The sequence below is a fragment of the Eschrichtius robustus genome, chromosome 2 (genome assembly GCF_028021215.1).
Source record: "Eschrichtius robustus isolate mEscRob2 chromosome 2, mEscRob2.pri, whole genome shotgun sequence".
NCBI lineage: Eukaryota > Metazoa > Chordata > Mammalia > Artiodactyla > Eschrichtiidae > Eschrichtius > Eschrichtius robustus.
In genome coordinates, this window is record NC_090825.1 from 65,830,855 (window position 1) to 65,852,290 (window position 21,436).

Consider the following 21,436-nt stretch of genomic DNA (forward strand, 5'->3'; position numbering starts at 1 on the left):
TATAAATGATAGAGAATTTTATGTTTTGTCTTATATATCTAAATTTTAAAATGTATAGTGTTTCACATTTGCTGTTTCATTAATCTCCTTGGAAATTTCAAGTTGGATAAAAATATGTGTGTGTGTATGTGTGTATGTGTGTGTGTGTTTGCTGGGTTATAAGATACAACTGGGTATGTCATGTTCTTGTTGTGGAGCAGTTCATAATCTATTTGGGGAGAACAGATTAGGTAAATTACTTAATCACAAAACAAGATCATGGTTGCTGTTATAGTAATATTAACAAAGTACAAGATACATAGGCTATAGTTACTTGTTTGAAATTTCTCCCACAAATATGTTCTTTTGGAAATAAGCCATAGATGTGAATAAGTTATTACATTTAGGCATTTAGATGTTTTAAAAGCTTTTTTGCTATCCGTTTCCAATTTCTATCCTTTTCTCAGTATGTAAACTACAAACGCTAATGAACAATAAGTTCTAATTATTTGTTTACCTATATAAAACTTTAAATCAATGAAAACATGTTAAAATGATTTTAATTGTATTTTTCTTGAAAAATTTTCTTGAAATTGTCTTCAATATTAGATTGAATAATGCTGAAACAAAACCTGCATGATTTATTTATTTGTTTTTTTATATTTTAGATTTGAAAAATATGTGAGTGCTAAGGACGCTTTGGAGACTGATCTTTATAAACGGTTCATTCTGGTGCTGAATGAGAAGAAAGCAAAGATCAGAAGCTTACATAAATTGTTAAATGAAGTTCAAGAACTGGAAAAGAACATCGAACATAAAAGGTGTTTTGACCTTTCTGTTTTGGGATGGCAGATGCAGACATTTTAGTGGAATTTCTTCCCAAACTTAATGAAAGTTAGATGCCAACTTTTTAGTAATATGAGATCATTTGATAGTCTGGGGTTGGATGCTCTGGTTGTTAGATGCAGTGGACTGGCAAATTCTCAACATGATCTCTCCCATGTCTGCCCAACTGTCACACCTAGACTTAAATCATAAAACTGGCGTGAGATTTACCTAAATAATATTAGTTTAATTCTTAGGCATCACGAAGAAATATATTAATTAAAAACTTTCATCTTCTGCAGAACCATAGAGTTGGGCACACATTTGTAATCTCGATGTCTAAGCAATGCTTAATTTTAGAATCAAGTGGCTCTAAATGTGAATATGTACTTGATTTTTAAGGAATAATCATAGGTGACTTATGACTGGTATGGCTTGGACAATTATAATAATATTGGGCATTAGCTGATATAGATTTGGGTCTCTTACCCTGAATCTGAGAGAAAGCACAAATCTACTAATGGCATAATATAAAGAATATAATGTTTGATGTCAGATGATCCTAGTTCAAGTGTTGATCTGGTACTGATAGATAGTATCTTTGGGCAAGTCCTTAAACTCTCTGTGCCTTACTTGGATATCTTCGTAATAAGAATAAAGGTACCCATCTCAGAATTTTGGGGAGACCAATTGAAAGGCAGAACTGCTTTGAGATCAGTAAAGTACTGATTACTCTGTGACCCACAGAAGGTAATTTAGAAGAATAGTATTGTGATTTGATAGATAAATAATAAATGATAATAAACTGACTCAAGAATTAATTATAGTGAGCACTAAACCACATTTATATAAGGTAAAAGAGAAACTTGTTTTTAAGAGAGTTAACATATAGTCTTTAAAGTGCTTTCATCTTAATTATATATATTTCAATATATATTTGTTTAATTACAATGTTTTTCCAGGGATATTTTCTATAATTACTTACTGGTGAATTTGATACCTAGCCAGGAATGAACCAATAATTTATATGTCTACCTCTCTCTGTTTCTAGGGAAACTCCAACATGTTCTGAAATGACTACTGACAGAGATGCAATCTATGATGAAAGTACTGATGAGGAAAGTGAAATCCCACCTAATCCCTCTGTGTTAAGTCCAGGTAAAGTAAATACATTTATTTCCTTTGTTGAACATCTCACTTGGGCTTATTATTTATTACTTATTATGATAATAAACATTAAAGAAAAATATTATGAAAATAATTTTTTCTACACACATTCTTTCGGGTTTTTAGTCTAAAACCACAACTACTTAATGTTAAAAATTAATATTTATTATAAAATGCAGCAACTCGTTGGCAACAACAAAACAAGCAAGCATGCACATGTATATACATACACACACACATATACATCAAGGTATACTATTCCTTATTAAACAAAGATGCATAAGCGATAAGCAAGGTATGTCTTCACGTCAAATATGTACCAGGAACTCTTCTATGCAGTAGAGAGCAAAACACAAAAATTTCCTCTTTCGTGGAGTTTAAATTCTAGCCAGGGAAACAGACAACAGCAAGATGAGTAAATTAAAGTATGTGAGTGATAAATGCTGAGGAGAAAAATAAACCAGGGAAGGATGATAAAAAATGTCAGGGTGGGAATAGGGATGAGGATTGTGATTTTAGCTAAGGCACCAGAAAAGACCTCGGTGAAAAGGTGATAAGTCTACCTGTGGGAAGAGCGTGCCACGCAGAAAAAGCAGTTAAGTACAAACGCCCTGATGTGGGAGTTTGCCTGATGTGTTCAAGCAATAGCATGGAGAGCAGTATGCATAAAGTGGAAAGATGAAGATAGGGAGTATTAGGAGATGAGGTCAAAGAGGCCAGATCATGTATAAGGTCTTCTAGGCCATTGTATGGATTTCAGTTTTCAATTTGAGTGATACTGGAAACTGTTACAGAATTTTAACTAATCAAGTGACATGATCTGACTTAAGTTTTAACAGGATTGATCTGTTGTGTTGAGAATATAGGATGATAAGTGCAGAAGATATAACAGACAGAAAGCTAGTTCAACAGTGAGTGAAGGATGAGAGAGCCTTAGACCAGAGTGAAAGCAGTGAAGGTGGTAAACAAAGGGCAGATTCTAGAAATGTTTAGAGGCAGCAGGATTTGCTGATGAAGTGGGTATGGGTCATCAGAGAAAGACAGCGGTGATGGTAAGCTTTTTGGAATGAACTATTATTGAAAGATGCAGTTGACCTAGCAAGGTGGGGGAGACTGCGAGGGGAAGGGCTGGACCTCAGTTTTGGAAACATTAATTCTGAGATATTGAGTAGAGAGATGGATATACAAATTTGGACTTTGGGGGAGGGCTCCTGCTGACAAATAAGATGGTATTTAGAGCTGACTGAGATCTCAAGGGAGTTTGAGAAGACCGAAAAGAGCAGTGGTCCAGGGACTCAGCCCTAACACACTTGAGTGTGCAGAGGTCAGGAAGATGAGGAGACCAACGCAGAAGACTGAGGGAGCAGCAAATATTGTAGGTGTGGTATCCTGAAAGCCAAGTCAACAAACTGTTTCAAGGAGGAGACTGTGATCAGCTGAGTTGAATGCTGCGAATTGGTCAAGGAAGATGAGGATGAGCACTGACTGCTGTATTTAGCAATACAAATGTTACTGCGGCTCTTAATAAAACATTTTCAGTGGAATGGTGGGGAATAGAACAGGAGGCTCAAAAGGAATGAGAAGAGAGAATTGGAGAAGAGATAGCAAATATCAGCAACGCTTTTAACAAGTTTTACTGCAAAAAAAAGGAAAAACCCAGGTCAAGAGCTGGAGGTGGAAGTGAGGTCAAGAGGGTTTTTTTTTCTCTTAGATGAAAGAAATAATGCCATGTTTGCATACTGATGGGAGTACATAAAGAGAGAGAGAAAAAAATGTCCAGGCAGTAGACAGCGGTAAGAATTGCTAAAATACTGTCTCTAAGTAGAGAAGATGGTATCAGATGCACAAACGGCAGGATTCATTTAGCTAGGAGCATGGGCACTTCCCCTAATGACAGGAAAGAAGGTAGAATAAATGAACAAAGACACAGGAAAGTGTCTAATTGCATTCATGGAAACGTTCTGGTGTTGCTTAAATTAGTTGATTGATTAATATGATTCTAATTAGATTTGAATTGGGTCAGTCACACACAGACTCTCATTTTGCATATGAGAGTAAAATTTCATTTGGAGGCTATGCTTGGTTTACATTTGTGGCCCATTTAAAAATGAAATCTTTTTAAAATAATCAGATGTAATTGAAAGCTCACAAAGAAAGAGAATCTGTACTCTTTCCAATTTGAACATTCTGAATTTTTATTAAACACAATGGCCTTTGATTTTGTTCCCTATTCAGAGTATCTCACGAAACTTTGATGTAGATGAAAATTATTTTTGAAGAGAAAGTATACGGTTAAACATGGGTATATGAGAATGGGGTCCTTTATGTGTTGTCTCTTTTAAGCAAAGCTTTACGTTATAATTGTACTCTTTTAAATTTGGCAAAATTTCTCTTCAAAAATGTTTAGGTCATTGCGTATTTTTTCTATATTTTACATGGAATTTTTTCTTTAACTCATATCTAGTTCACAACATATTTGACCATAGGTCTCTGATTCTAATTTTTCTTTTTTGCATTTAACTTGCTTTTGACAAGTTTTCTATGTCAAGAATTAAGAGCATTTTTATTAGAAGTTTTAACTGTTCTTTTCTCTCTGCTTCAGCAAGAAGTGTTCATGAAACTGATTTGCTAAAGGAAAAAAAAGTGAATCTTAGATCTAAAGTGCTTAATTTTGCATTAAGCACTAGATTCCATAGATCTGAGGAAAAACATTATATATGTTAAACAACAAAATCAGCCTCATAATTTACCAGATTCCATAATCTATTCTTTTATGGCAGCAAAATATATTCTAAGTCCATGAGATTTTTTTTTTTTTTTAATCACAGTTTAGTCTTTTGGTATTTTATATATTACTACTATGTGTTTGGGGTACAGCAGTGAGAATTTCTTCCTTATTCTGCTGTCTTGACAATAGCTTCTTAGAGTACAAGTAAATACATGAACTTATTTTAGATACTGCAGGTTCATGTGTGCTTTCTGTACAATAAAAACTAGAGGAAAACAAATCGATGGGATTTAATACATTTATCTTTCAGAAAGCCATTTCTTTAAATGGCTAGATCTGTAACTTGATAGTAATTTTTATTATGTAAATATATTTTCATCATTAATTATTAAAATCACCAGATTTCCTCATGAGTTGTTTAAATTATTACCTCATTCCTGCATGATCAAGAGGTTTAGCGAGCCCAGAATCATTTAGTGGTTCCACGATATTCACTCAAGTAAAAGATTTGAATGAATATTGTGGAACCACTAAATAATTTTTATGCATATACCCAGAAGTAGGGAAGGGATATTGTAGTTTGTAGGAAACTGATAGGTAACGTTTTTATGAATAAGCAATCTGTTTTATTACTGTTTTCCTCCAAAGTTTTTAAATTTCCCTCATCGTTAGGATTGTTGAGGAAATAACTAATGACAAGTAGTTCAATCCAATAAGTGACATCATGTTCATATGTACTACACCATATTTAAAGGTTTAAGAAAAACCTTTAAAATATTCACTAACAGTTTATTAGGTAAAGGTAGATCTCTGAAGTATTCTAAAACTTGAACATCACAGTCGATACCACCCCACGACTACGTTTTATGTTTTTCTCTAGTAAGATTTGCTTTCTGTATGTCTTAATTTCCAGAATTTCTAGAGAGGTAGCAGTTGTTTTACAGACTTTATTTCCTAAACTGTGACTGCATACTAAAGCCCTAGAGTTCTTAGATGTTCACTTTGTTTCAGATTAAGATTATGATAGATAAACTAGTTGCTGTGTTCCCTATTTATAGCTCAATTCCTGGATTACAAAGGAGGATGGGTCACTTTCATTCTCATCTAGTTGGTATTAACTCCTTGTGGCTTTAAGGATTTCCTGGTTAGTCTGGACTCCTCCTACCTCCAAAGTTGTTTTTGTTTTTTAATTCAATGGAAATGTATTGGGTTATTATAGATATTATTAAACAACCTTCTCTACAGGAAAGCTTCTGTTTCTTTAGTTACAATTCAGGGTAATACCTGAGGTCCATCGCTGTGGAGAAACTTCAAGTTGAACTAGGTCCACTGAATAACAGAACCTCACCAAAATATACAGAGATATAAGTGTAATTGGTATAGCATTTTAGTGACAAAAGGCTACTAAGCAGCAGTGCATTCAAGTGGCCTTTCATTTGCCCCAACAATAGCTGATCTAACCTAAGAAATAACTTAGGGTTATGCAGATTTTTATATTGTTTCATAACCATTTTGATACTGCAATAAAAGTAGAATTATGTGAAAACAATTTTTAAATGTATATGAATGTTCTAAGAATTTTGGCAATTATTACAAAGCATTTCTTAGTCTTAACAGAATTCAAAATGCTTGTGAATATTTAGGGAAAAATTGGGTTTATTTTATAGAAATAGGATCGTTATGTGAAGCATTTTGAAAACATATGGTTAATTGGCTCCTACTTAGCCACCACAAGAGGACTTATTTTAACGTGTCATTAATTATTTTTAATATTATTTAAAATTATTTTAATGAATAACCAGTATTTTAAAATTATAGTTATTTCTATTAGAAATTGACAAATTTATAACATTTAGAGAACAATTAAATCAGCCTTACCAAAAGTTCAAATAAGAAATACACTTATTCTAGAATATTTTAGCCTTCTTAGCTTCATATTAAAGGTGCACAACCACTAAAATCAGATAAAATAAGCTTTCTTACCAATTTTCTGCATAATTATTAGCCCGAGATTTAGCACATTAGTTTAATTAGTCCTCCTTCTTAACCGACAGGAAGGTCCCTGTATAACTGCTATCAGTAATTCAGGCTTCTCTTAGTTGGTAGGCTTCCTGAAAGGAAGGGTAATTATAGAATAGCCTATTTGAATGTAAATGAATGGCCATGTCAAACAGTTGATGAATACTGATATAGTAGCTTTTAAAAATAGAACAGAATCCAAAATTTCCAAGTATCAAAGAGCTCGTTGCTTTGAACACTGAATGTCTACTCACAGAGGGGATAACAGCATGTCCTGCCAAAGAGATTACTCAGAATTCAGCTTTAGAATCACAGACTATGCCCTTAATATTATCCAGCTTGTTTATTATAGACACATTTGTTTATAAATTCTAAGTAAAAAGCTTGATTTAGTAGAACCTATCACAAAACTGGAAAAGCAATTTGAGTGTATTTCCTAGCGATCATGGGCTCTTATATATAAGCAACGTTGCAGAGGAACAATGGCATATTATTTGAGAAATCTAGATCTAATATAGTTCTAGATCTTCTAGTACAAGCCCATCATTTTTCAGATGAGGAAACAGAGGCCTAGAAATGTTAAGTACATTACTGTTGGCCACACAGGAGAAAAAAATGAGAAAGTATTTGCCTTCTGTAACAATAGATTGCCCACATTTGCACATTTCTTTTTGAGGTATTGTAAAAACCCTTGGGACTTTGCTAGCACTAAAGAAACTGCCACTGATGCAATAGAATAATGAGAACATTTTTTTCTTCTAAAGAGAAGAGAGATCCTATTTATACATAAATTTTCCATAGAGGTAGTCAATATCATCAGATTAAACAAGCTAGGCTTTATGATGTAAAGCTTGTGGAGAAAATCCCAGAATGTACATATTTCTACTGAGGTCATCCCTCTGTATATTTTTTTTAAATTGAGATATAATTGACATATAACATTGTGTAAGGTGTACAATGTGTTGATTTGGTACATTTATAATTGCAATGTGATTACCACCGAAGAGTTAGCTAACACCTCTATCACATCACATATTTATCATTTCTTTTTTGTGGTGAGAACAATTAAGATCTAGTCTCTTAGCAACTTTGAAATTTATAATACAGTATTATTGACTGTAATCACTCTGCTGTGCATTAGATCTGCAGGACTTATTGATCTACTAGTTGCAAGTTTGTACCCTTAAACAACAACTCCCCAATTTCGCCACCCCCAGCCCCCAGTAACGATCATTCCACTCTGTTTTTATGAGTTCGGCTTTTTTAGATTCCACATATAACTGAGATCATACAGTATTTGTCTTTCTCTGTCTGACTTACCTCACTCCCTGTGTATATTAATTGCTTTAGATTTTGACTTAGTATTTTATTTACCTGAGAACTCTCAAATGTACCAAGGGTATTTAGCAAATTTGTGATAACTTCTCTATACCCCACTATTAAAATATAACTTTGATATAACCTCCTAGGCAACTATTTCTACATTTTTGTATGTTCTTGGAGAGACAAAAATAAATTCTGTTAAGAATATTTATCTCCAGCTATGGGTGATGAGAAGGTTGGCAGAATCTCTCCTCCAAAAGTAATTATATATCTAAAATTACCAAAAGAGAAATAAACATATACTTCATTGCTCTGGAAATAAGCAAAAAGCAAACAGCAATATTAGAAGTATTTATGCTTAAAAAAATTACTGAAATTCAGGTAAGAATTGGGAGTGTGTGGAGTTCTTTTTCTTTTTTGTTTTTGTTTTTGTTTTTAACATCTTTATTGAAGTACAATTGCTTTACAATGGTGTGTTAGTTTCTGCTTTATAAAAAAGTGAATCAGTTATACATATACATATGTTCCCATATCTCTTCCCTCTTGGTCTCCCTCCCTCCCACCCTCCCTATCCCACCCCTCTAGGTGGTCACAAAGCACCGAGCTGATTTCCCTGTGCTATGCGGCTGCTTCCCACTAGTATCTATTTTACATTTGGTAGTGTATATATGTCCATGCCACTCTCTCACTTTGCCCCAGCTACCCTCGTTGCTGTTCCCCCATCCTCTGTTTCCTGAACTTGATAGGTATGGAAGTTCTGTCAGGACCTGGGAGGCCATGAGGACTGGAAACTGTTATGCCTGGACCAAATAGGTCTCACTTAATTATCAGTGGAAGGTGATACCCACATCCAACAGTGTTGTTGGTGGCAGTAACGATCTTGCCAACAGTGGCTAAGTGGGTTGGGCCAGTGAATCTAAATAAGGTGAGGTTAGCCTGCTGTGTGGCTACATTTATACCATCTTTCTCCAAGTATGTATGACTAGGATTTACATACTAGGATTTACAGAGTATGGCGACTTGACATAAGTAGTCATCTACATGATGTTTCAATGAGTAATACATGTGTGAGAAAAAAGTACGTGGTCACTTATTTAACTTAAACAATTTTTTTCTTTCCTGCATAATCTCTCCTAGTCTTTAATATGTTAATGTGCATAATGATGAAGGATAGAATGTATTGTGAAACAGATCTCAAAATTATAAGACCTTAGGAACTTTTAAAATGGGCTTTATTATTCTATGGAACCCAAGTGAGAAACCCTGCTTTATATGGTTTTGACTTGTATGAATTAGGTGAGAAAAAGGGAAGTATCTAAAGAAAATAAATATTTTCCCATATTTCTGTATGTCCCAGTTTTAAGAGGACATGTACTAAACATGAGCAGAAGATCATGTAAATAAGGTTATAGTCTCAAAGTGTAGCGTAACCCATGAGAATCATATTAAACCTCAGAACATGCAGTGACTTGCAGGAATTCTGAGAATAGTTTAAAAATGTTATTTTACCATTCTTGTGGTAAGAAGCCTGACCTGAGACTGGACTTAGGACAAATGTTGGTTGTTATAATTAATGTTAATAAGTGACAGAAACACTACATAAATGCTTTTTAATTTGTTCAATCCAAAGTGAGTTCTTATGTAGTTCAAACACTACATAAATGCTTTTTAATTTGTTCAATCCAAAGTGAGTTCTTAAGTGAGTTCTTAGTGAGTTTTTTATAAATTTATTTATTTATTTATTTTTGGCTGTGTTGGGTCTTTGTTGCTGTGCGCAGGCTTTCTCTAGTTGCGGTGAGTGGGGGCTACTCTTCGTTGCAGTGCGTGGGCTTGTCACTGTCGTGGCTTCTCTTGTTGCGGAGCACAGGCTCTAGGTGCGCAGGCTTCAGTAGTTGTGGCACGTGGGCTCAGTAGTTGTGGCTCGCAGGCTCTAGAGCTCAGGCTCAGTAGTTGTGGCGCACGGGCTTAGTTGCTCCGCGGCATGTGGGATCTTCCTGGGCCAGGGCTTGAACCCGTGTCCCCTGCATTGGCAGGCGGATTCTTAACCACTGCGCCACCAGGGAAGCCCAACCTCTGGTTCTTAAAGAATGTTTAGTGGGGAGATCTTTGAGCCTTTTGGAATTATATGTAAAATTATATGTATGTATGCATGTATTAGTTTGCTAGGGCTGCTGTAACAAAGTACCACAAACTAGGTAGCTTATACAATAGAAATAAATTGTCTTAAAGTTCTGGAGACTAGAAGTCTGAAATCAAGATGTCAACAGGGTTGGTTCCTTCTGAGGGCCATGAGGGAGAAGGATCTATTCCAAAATTCTCTCCTTGGCTTGTCAATGGCCATCTTCTCCTTGTGTCTCTTCACATCATCTTCCCTCTATGTATACCTGTGTCCAAATTTCTTCTTTTAATAAGAACACCAATCATTGGATTAGGGCCCACACAGATGAGCTCATGACTTTATTACCTCTAAATGCTCTATCTCCAAGTGAGGTCACATTCTTAGGTACTGGGGATTAGGACTCTAAAATATCTTTCTGGGGGGGGGGTGATACAATTCAACTCATAACAATGGAAATGTACGTTTTTCTGGAGCAAGGACCCAAACTTTTTATGTTTTCAATGGGGACCATGTTCCAAAAAAGATTCAGAACCATTGACCGAGGAGAATGGTGTTTAAACCAGAAAAGATGGAATAAGACTCGTTAAAAGGAAACTTAAGCTTAGAATAAATGAGAAATTGAGATGAAAAAAAGAGAAAATAGCAGTGTTCAGACAGAAGCTAAGTCACCATCTATTAATACATTGGACTGGAGGTTTGTCTAGAGCTGCGTTGTTCAATAAAATAGCCATCAGTCACATGAAGCTTTCGAACAGTGGAAATGTGGCTAGTCCAAATTGAAATGTGCTGTAAGGATAAACCACATATTGGATTTCAAAAATTTAGTATGAAAAAAGAATGTAACATGTCTAATAAATTTTGATATTAATTATATATTAAAATAATATTTTAGATATATTTAGTTAAATATAATATTACTATTAACTTCATCTGCTTCTTTTTTACTTTTTAAAATAAGGCTAATAAGAAATTTAAAAGTCTCTATGTGACTCACATTGTATCTCTTATTTTACACACATAAGATCTATTTGATCTTAATGTTTAGAAACCTTCCATCTCAGGCTGATTGTGTGGTTCTATAATAGATATAGAATATTGTGAAAAAGAAATCAAATTTAACTACCAAGTCTTTATGAAGCTCTTAATGTAAGTCATGAGACCTTTGGGTGGGTGTAGATGATTGTGGGTGTAATTGAGTATTGTAACACCTAATAAACGCAAAAGGTGTTACACTGTTTTTTGGATTCATTGTAGTAAAACAGATGTCAGAAATCTGTTTTACTACATTTATCAATTTGACCGAGAAAAATGAAGCTAAACATTTTCACTGGCGCTGTAAAACTGCAAACCCCTGTTAAGACAAAGGGGTGTAATGCATCAACAGTCTCTAAATCAGCTGAATGTCTATACTGCAATATGTAGGACTCTCGTCTCTCTGTGATTGTGACAGGGATCTCTACCACAGACAGCACATCTGGTTCCTTTAGCCATTTCATCAGTATCACCTATAAGCCATATTTAAGATCAAAAGGATAGAGAAGGTTACCAGTGATGAGGTTCTGGAATGTTGCCAGCCCACCAGCATTGACACTGATATTTGCTGCAACTTAACTCTGAGGGCCTGGGGATGTGTGAAGGATGGATATCAGCAGGCTTGCTAAGCAGAGTCTGAATGCATGATGCAGTGAAAGAGAACAGTAGGATAGGCAAAAGAAAGACTCAAACTGAGACCCTAAGTGCCAAATTCAAGCCTTGTAAAGTTCAAGAATGCTGAGAAATAGTAGCTGCAAATATATACCTATTGGCACTCAGGATTTTGTGGGGAGAGGGGAAGGGTTATAATTTGCGGGATGACAGAACAAAAAAAACCTAGGGTACTTTCAAGCACAATGACTAGCTATACTAACAACCATATTTTTTTCAAAAATTAAATGCATAACTTGGACTAAGTCAGAGGTTGTAAACTGTTGATCCTTGTTACAATCTAGGTCACATACTTTGTTTTTCCTCGGTGATATCAGTGTTTCAAATAATAAATTTGAATGCATTTAAACAGGGCATAGGTTTCCTTGTTTTCTGTAGTCCTCAACACAGCTCTTAGATCTGGTTTGCTTCATTCATTGGTATCACTTGCATGATTTCTGGAAGTATGTGAGTGTGTGACCCCTGGAAGTTGATGGTTATACTGACAATGAAGACTATCACAATAGTTCTTCTATCTATCATAACTATCATGTCATTACTACTACTAGTACTATCACCACTACCACCACCACTACCATTACTACATCTACTTCTATTACTATTACCGTTCTGTCATGGTTCCACTACCATTATTACTGGTAGCATCATCACCACCACCACAACGACTACAGACTCATAGTTATTATACTCATAGCACTTATAAATGGGTGCCAGAGTCTATTCTAGGTTTCTTAGATGCATTGTTTCATTTACATCTAATAACAGTCCTACAAAGTATGTACTGTGATTATGACCATTTTACAGCTGAGAGAACTGAGGCACAGAAAGATTAGAGAACTTGCCCAATGTAACAAGCCTAATAAGTTATGGAGCTGAGGTTCTAACACAGGCATCTAACCACAGAGCTCATCTCTGAGAACACTTCCCGTGCTAAAATTCTTCATGTTCAGTAAATAGAACACTCTAATTTATTAAAATGTTAGAGTTCTGTATGATTTCATATTTTAAATTCAAGTATATTTGATGCCTTCATTTTTATAAAATAATTTAAGGCTCCTAAAAAAGGAAGCATGGAATATTTGGCCTCCTTCTTACTTAATAGAGTGGCACACATTCTACTAGAAAAGCTATAGCTTGGTGACATTAATGCACCATTAAGATGAATGGGAATGTTCACGTCTCTTTTGGAAGTTGTGTTATGATTTGATGACAAAGCAAATAAGGCAGGAGAATGGTGATTTATACTCAGTCCTTGATTAAAAGCCTTGGGTAAAGAGGTGCTAAATAAATATTAAGTAACACTATCAAATGTCCATATGGACATTAAAAAATATAGATTTATAGTCTTAAGTATAGACTTATTCTATATGCTGTTTATATATTATTTGGTGGATAGAAATTTAGAATTGTTTTATCTTTCTGGTGAACTGACTTTTTCTTATCATTATGAAATATCTCTCCTTATGTCTAGTAATGTTTCTTTCCTTAAAGTTGTCTTTGTCTGATAATAGTATAGCTATAACTTTCTTTTCCTTGCTGTTTACAATGGTTTATCTTTTTCATGTTTTTCCATTTTTTTCAACCTTTCATATATTTAAAAGCTGTCATTTGTTAGCAATATATAGTTGTTTTTTTAAATCTACCCAGATAATCTTTGTCTTTTAAATTGGTTTGTTGACTCCCTTTGTAGTTCAAGTAGTTACTTATATATTTAGATTTAGATCTACTAAGACACTATTTGTTTATTTTTATTATTTAAACTTCCCTCCTTGTTAATTGTGCATTAACTTGTTAATTATGCATTCTTGTATCTTTTTTGTGTGTGTGTCTTTGTCTTAGTGGTTACTCTAGAGATGGCAACATACATCTCTGACCTATTACATTCTAGTGTAAATTTAACTTTCATACTTGCTAGATAATGCTAGGACTTAGGGCACTTTAACCACTTAGCCCCATCACTATTTTGCATTATTGTAACATGCATTTGAATTTGTCATACATTCTAGACCTCGTAAAGTATTATTATTGTAGCTCTGGAAAGTTAATATTCATTTATGTTTATCCATATCTTTACCTTTTACGTTGTTCTTTATTCTTGTCTATGCTTTATGTTTTCATTCCAGATTATTTTTCTTCAACTGAGAGAATTGCCTTTAATATTTCTTTTAGTGTACTTCAGATTTTGACAGATTCTCTTGGTTTTGGTTTTTGTGGAAGCCTTCAGTTTTTTAAGGAATTTTTGCTGGTGTGGATTTCTAGGTTGACGGTTGATTTTCCTTCAGCACTTTGAAGATGCCGCTCCATTGTCTTCTGGCTTCTTTGGCTCCTTGTAAACGAGTCAACTCTTAGTCATATCGATGCTCCTATGAAGTTAACATCTTTTTTTTATTCTTGCTGATTTTATCCTGCGGCTCTGGTGTTTAGCAAGTTTTCTCCGATGTACCTAAGTGTGGTCTTCTTTGTATTTTTCCTGCTTGAAGTCGGAGAGCTTCTTGAATTGGTATCTTGGCATCTGTTGTCAGTTTTAGAAAATTATTGGCTGGTAATTTTTCAGATATTGACCCTATCCTGTTCTTTCCCTTCTCCCGTTCTGAGAATACGATTACACTGATATTAGAGTTTTCCACATGTTAGAGTTTTCACCATGTTTCACACATTTCTTAATGTTCTTTTCCATAATTTCAATCCTTTCAGATTTCTGTGCTCCAGCCTAAATATTTTCAACTGATCCACTTTTGTTTATTAAGATTTCCAAAATTTGTTAATTTGTTCTTTACTTATCTCCCTTTTATATCAGGAGTCAATTAGGGAGGTATTTTTTTTTTTTTTTTTTTTTTAATTATTTATTTATTTTTGTCTGTGTTGGGTCTTCGTTTCTGTGCGAGGGCTTTCTCCAGTTGCGGCAAGCGGGGACCACTCCTCATCGCCGTGCGCGGGCCTCTCACTGTCGCAGCCTCTCTTGTTGCGGAGCACAGGCTCCAGACGCGCAGGCTCAGCAATTGTGGCTCACGGGCCTAGTTGCTCCGCGGCATGTGGGATCTTCCCAGACCAGGGCTCGAACCCGTGTGTCCTGCATTGGCAGGCGGATTCTCAACCACTGCGCCACCAGGGAAGCCCCTAGGGAGGTATTTTAATCTACTATGAAGATATGTTTCTCTCCATTAGGTTGTTAGCTGTTCGAAGGTGGTGGTCCCTCATGGCACCTAGTTCATTCAGTGTCTTGCAACTAAAAGGAATGTAGTAAGTTTTAAAAAATAACTTATTTAGTAAATTCAATTATGTGTATGCCCCATATGGCTTTACTGAAGAAAGATGTATGCAATGTACTTTGAAAGTGTTTTTTCTCCATTGATGATATAAAAGTGCCCAAACTAGTAGTAAGCATGTTGTAGTCATATACTAAATGGGTTTGTAGTAAACTGTTCATATAATTAAGAAGTAATTGTCTTAAATTATCTATATGGTTTTCTCTGGTTAATACTGTGCTCTGTGGCATGCATTTTCAAGATTGTTGTCTAAAGACAGATATTAGCTTGTTTTCCAGTTGGGATGATTTCAGCTGCAAGTATTACAGTGACTCAGTTTTAGGTAGCAACAAGGCGTTTATTATCTCACATAGCAAGTTTGAACATAAAGAATTTCTGTGGTTGGATAATTCAGTATGTCCACACTGTCAACAAGAACTCAAGTTCTTTTTATCTTTCTACTCTATTCTCTTCAGGCTTTTTCTTTCATGTGGTAAAATACAAGACGGCTGTCATTGCTTCAGCATATCTGTCATATGTTTATGTACATTTCTTCTCAGGGCTTCTTAAAGAATTGCCACAAACCCTTTTCTGAAACCATCACTTGTAGGGAGAATGACATACCTTCAATGATTGGCTTAACCAGTCAAGCCTTCATCCCTAAGGCTCCCCTGTGGAAAGTGAACAAAAGGCGTATCTGTAATCAGAAAAGAAGGGATGGTGGAATGGCTGTTGGCTAGACGTGGAAAAAAGCAAAACTAAGAGTCATCTCCTGAAAAAGTTATATTTTCCATGCCACTGTCAGGAATCCTTCATGCTTGGTGAAGTGGATTGGTCAAGGAATTTCCTAGGGAAGAAACTGGGTATCTATATTTTACAACTGTGTACTTTATTTATTAAAAAGTTCTTTATTTAATCTCAGTTCTGTGATCATTGAAATAATGTATAACAGTTTTTACAATGAAGTATGTCTGTTGTTCATAATTTTGAATGTATGTGGTAGACCAAACGTTGGTTTCATGTTGAATCTCATTGTGATACTACTTTTAGATATGTCATCTTGATTATAAATTACTTGAGAGCAAAAACCAGGTACTTTTCTGCCTCCAAAGTTTCTTTCTGAAGTAGGACTTGCATAAAGGTTTTAAAAAGGTAAAACTAATCTCTAGTCTAAGCCAACACTTGAAAAGCAATTATTGATAATATTTTCAAGAATAACTATAGTAAAATCACCAGTGCTCAGTTGCTAAAAAGTTGAGTCCACATCTAGGGTTTTAGATGTTGGCCAATAATTAATGAGCATCCATTCATAATAGATACCTACATGGCACTATTTTAAAAAACACTGTTTTGAAAGATTTTTATTGTTGTTTTATTTTTCATTTATGGCATGTAAACTTTGGTGGTTAACTTCCTTCATTAAAAAAAAGAAAAAAATGTTCAGAACTGAAGTGCCCTAGATGCTGATTTTTCAGGTCATCAGTTTTGGCTACATTCTCTTCCATGAGGCCTTTTATGATATTCTGCTTTTTCCTTCACCTTAAACATTTACAGTCTCTTTTTTTTGATTAAGATGTATTTAGGCACGATACACCTTACCATCCCTATATTAGCAATATAGCAATATGGGATTTATGTGTGTCAATAATAGCCAAATACTGGCAATTCTGTGTGTTTCAACCAAATATTACAGCTCCCTTGGTGCAGAAAAACAGAGAACAGCTTGATTTGCAGAGGATTTGTCAAGTGCAAATTAGCACCTTAACTGAATCCCAGCAAAAGATAATTAAAATCAACAGAAACAACTACAGAATTTAAACACTATTGTTCATCCTTTCCATGTCTCTTGATATAATGCTCCACTGTTTATCATTGGAGGTGGGCTTTATGGTACTGGGAGGGAACTGGGAATGGTGTTGCAATGTAAATGGGAATTTTAAAAAAAATTTGGTGTGTGAGCTGGCCTTGATATGAGGCTTTGACATATACCATGATACTCTTAGGCATTATGATGGCAAATATTGTGATGACTACAAGATGCATTAACTAAGATTATACAAGTCAGGCTGAACTCTTTCTTCAATATATCACTTTGGTGACCCCAAGGTTATTAAAACTGCTGAGGCCAGTAGTGTTAACAGTTGGTGATAGGATTTCAGGGATAATTCTATTATTGTTGACCCAAAAAGCCAGTGACGGATTCTGAAGAATGCCTTCCTTTGAATACATTTGTAATGATTTTTATTTGGAAGAAATGGTTCAGTTGAGTACTAACAGGAAGATGAATTTGAACTAGAGAAATATCTTCTGACAAATGATCTTCATTCCATTAAAACTATTCTAGCAAGAAATATTAACGTATTTTTTGCTGAAAATGAGTTTTGTGACCAAATAAGTTTGGAAAACACTGAGTTAATAAAAATTAAACATGTTTCTTCTAAATTGTTCAGTCTTTAATATGGTAATTAGTATGCATTTTTTAATACAGCATGCACTATTTTCCACATTTCACCATTTGAATGATTAGAAAGTTAATTTATTTCCAACAGAACATGAGATTATTGAAAATTAAATAAAATGCATAACAATATTTGATATACTTTTTAATTTGCCTTCCTATACCGGAATTAATTTCATTGATACTAGATTAAGTTTTTAATAACAGTGTTTACTGAAATAGAGGATTTGTGCATTTATCTTTATTTACTTTTATTGGTTATTCTTTTTCATAGATATATTTGTAGCATACTTGATTTGGAAGTGCAAAATTATGAAGTTAGGTAATATTACTTTTTAAAATAAAAATTTTAATAGTATCAAATTTTGAGAGATTAAAAAATGTCAAATAGGTTTAGTTTACCTGACAAAACACTTGGCACTTTCCTTAATAAAAAAGACTAATTTCAAAGGCTAATTAACGTGACTTTCTTCTTGAAAACTCTGAAGGCTTCTTTTCATGATTTTTCAACTGCAGATCAAGACTTCACAGGAGATCTTTCTCTGCTATATTATAGTATAGCTTTCCAAAGTGAAATAAAATTAGACTTTGCTACCATTAGAGTCAGAATTCACGTGAACAATATCTTTAAAACATGGTGTGCAAAAAGTATTTTATACTTGCTGTCATTTCTATTACAAAGGAGATCAGCAATAATGAGTCATTTCTTTAAAAAATTTAATTGCTTTTTAAGTGACAGCCTTTCTTTTACATTTTATTTTAAACTCAAAGATAAACAAAACAAAAAAATAACATCTGATAGTTAAATGGAGAACCTCCCATAGTCATGCTGTCAGTTGGAAAGCCTTTATTTTCAAGCCGATTTCTTACAGCTCATGTTACAAAGAGTGTGATTGGCAGCTCAGTCACTTGGTAACTCAGAATAAGAAGTGTGTCGCTTTAAAAACATAAGATGAAGGTGCTGCCACTTTATTAGCATCTTTGTGTTGCTTCATTCACTTCATGCTTATTTAGGACCAGAGAATTAAAAACCAAAAATTAAATACTTTAAGAACTAATCTGTGTTGCTCACTTAGAAGGAAATTTTGACATTTGAATTCTGAAAAGTCACCCTCTTGTAAGAATTCCTTTTTGCCTAGGGTTGCTTGTGTATTGTTCTGTCTGCTTATTTAAATGTCACATAAGTGGTAACAACCCACATGTTTTAGATGGTACCTCATTTTAGTGCTACTTCTTTATTTGATTGTCAGCATCATGTAAATAAAATACATGTTCATAAGGAGAAGCATAGCCTATTTTAATGGAAAAGATTTAGACAGTGAGCTGAGAGCTCATGTCTAATCTTCCCTTTATTATTGTGGATAAGGATACATGTCCCTTACCTCTGTATCAGGCAGGGATTCTGGAAGCCATGTATCAATAATATATATGAAAGTGTTTGCACTCTCTAGAGCACATGGACTAATATTATTCTTGTCAATGTTACTCTTTGATTTAGGAGATAACGTTTTTCTTTGTTTCCCGTACTCTTTGTTCTGTGTTCTAAGAGGTAGATGAGTTAATTTACTGTTATTCCTGCATCACCTAGCACAGAGCCTTGCTCACAATAGAATTTTAAAATTTGTTTATAAAGTGGTGAATGCATCCTTTACAGTATAATTGAATATATTTGACATGAGCACAATAAATGCAGTTTACATTGGATTATTATTTTTAATTCATTTTACCTGTCATGTTGTTTAAACGTCATTAGTAAAATTTCACAAATTTGGTCTTTTATTGTTGTTACCTGGCATAACATCAGGACTGCCTCAGAGTTTATTTTAGCATCGTAATAATTGCTAAACAAAGCCCAGCAGTTATGATTTTATTTGGCGCAGTTTCCTACCTATTTCAGAAGGATAAAGTATGGTTTATTCAGTTGTTTTTCTCTATGCTTCATAACACGTATTTAAACATTGTGTTATATCAAATTAGCCTAAAAGACTCCATTCATTCTCTTTTCTTTGGCTGGTGTGCCACTTACTCACAGATTCATTGACTATGATTGATTATAAACTGCCTGTGAGACCCACTTACATGGATTCGTCATTTGTTAGAGTTTAAATGAGTCACAATTCCCTCTGCTATTGGACTTTACAACGTGTTATAAGGTATTTTTAATGACTTTCCCTGCAAAATACACTTCTTTCATCTGCAGGTCAGCTTGGTTTAAATCTCTATTTTGTTGGACATCACCCCAAAGAAAACTTTTATTCTTCATTATTCTTTTCTTTCCATGAAATATATTCTTTCCTAAAATGTTTTAAAAGCCAAAGTGCAAACTAATTATGCTTCCATAAAATATTTTCACAGAAAAGTTGCAATATTCTACATCAGCCTTTTACATTTTCTGCATTCCTGATCAATTTTAAAATGTTCAACAAATGCCACCAACTTAATCGGTTGTCTACTTGCCTGATCATGAGCTCCTAAAGAAAAGGGATAATACCATGGTTTACTCTTGCTTCCCAGCATCAGCATAGTGCTTTGTACCCAAGGGGTAGCCAACATTTTTTGTCACACTGAATTGTCCTAATATTTCTATAAAAGGTCTATGAAAAATCTTACTAGGGAGAGCTCCACAAAAGTCTTTAGTAGAACTATTGCCTCAAACCAACAATTCAAACAGTAGCTGAGCTGTCACGTTTCTTAAGTGGTTGTGCAAAAGACTAGGCATTAGAGCATTGGGACTTTCATCTGAAACCACTCGTACAGTTTGAGGTTGAATATGTGGAGTTTTGTCCACATTCATCTAGATAACCTCTTTTATGCCCCTTTCATTCTAATATCTAAATTAGGATGCCTAGGATTATTTTAATCAAATTCTGTTCAAGAGCAAGGTGAATGAGTCTGGTAAGTTTCTGGTCAAAAGAGTAATGGGAAAGTGAACTAACATTGATTCTGTGCTGCTCTGTTGGGATGCCATGCTGTGTGCTTTATGTAATTTATCTCATTTAATCTTGACCACAATCAATATTAGGCCTTAGAGCTCTCAATTCAAGAGAGGTTAAGTAATTTGTCCAAGATCATTCACTTAGTAAGATAAACAGCTAAAATTTGAACTCACTTGTGGCTGACAACAAAGTCTATGCTTTTTAATTACCAACTCTGTTATTCAGGTTCTTTTATTGTCAAGTAATAACTAGATTTGGTTGTTAAATCTTAACTTATTTTATATGGGTGAACTGACAAGATTTAGTGTAAAGAATATTGAAGTCAGAAAGCTATTTTGACATTTATTATACTGGAAAATAAACAGTTACTGAGACATTATTTATTATTTAATTTGATGCATAAAAGGATCAATCTGTAAAGAACCCTTTATAGTTGAATAATTCCAATGTCAATATAAATCTTATTTCTCTAACTTTGACCTGCATACCCATGTGTTCTGTGTCTGTCTGTGCAATAGGCAAATGGAAGTACCCAACCGATTCGATTCTGATTTTCTCTGGACGTGAATCCAGAGAAAGAATAAAAGCCTCCTCTACTCTTCCTTAATCTTCAGCACTATTGCTGTTGTTAATAATTGACTAGAGTCCTTCCTCGGTATCTGCTGGGTATTGGTTCTAGGACCACTGTGGATACCAAACTCCAAGGATGCTCAGTCCCTTATATAAAATGGTATAGTATTTGCATATAACCTATGCACATCCTCCCATATACCATAAGTCATCTCTGGATTACTTACAATGCCTAATGCAGTATAAATGCTATATAAATAGTTGCCAGGGTGCAGCAAATAAGTTTTGCTTTTTGGAACTTTCTGGGATTGTTTTGCCAAATATTTTTAATCCACAGTTGGTTGAATCTGTGAGACCAACTGT

At 34.5% G+C, this 21,436-nt stretch overlaps 1 protein-coding gene across 2 annotated transcripts in view; it reads left to right on the forward strand.

Annotated features, from left to right (window-relative positions):
* XRCC4 (X-ray repair cross complementing 4) overlaps positions 1 to 21,436 on the forward strand; it is a 268,265-nt gene that overhangs the window by 132,617 nt on the left and 114,212 nt on the right. For both annotated transcript variants that reach the window (XM_068533655.1, XM_068533663.1), the window contains exons 5-6: positions 648 to 800; positions 1,856 to 1,962. In XM_068533655.1, coding sequence (XP_068389756.1) covers positions 648 to 800; positions 1,856 to 1,962 — 260 coding nt within the window. The remainder of the gene's footprint in view (positions 1 to 647; positions 801 to 1,855; positions 1,963 to 21,436) is intronic.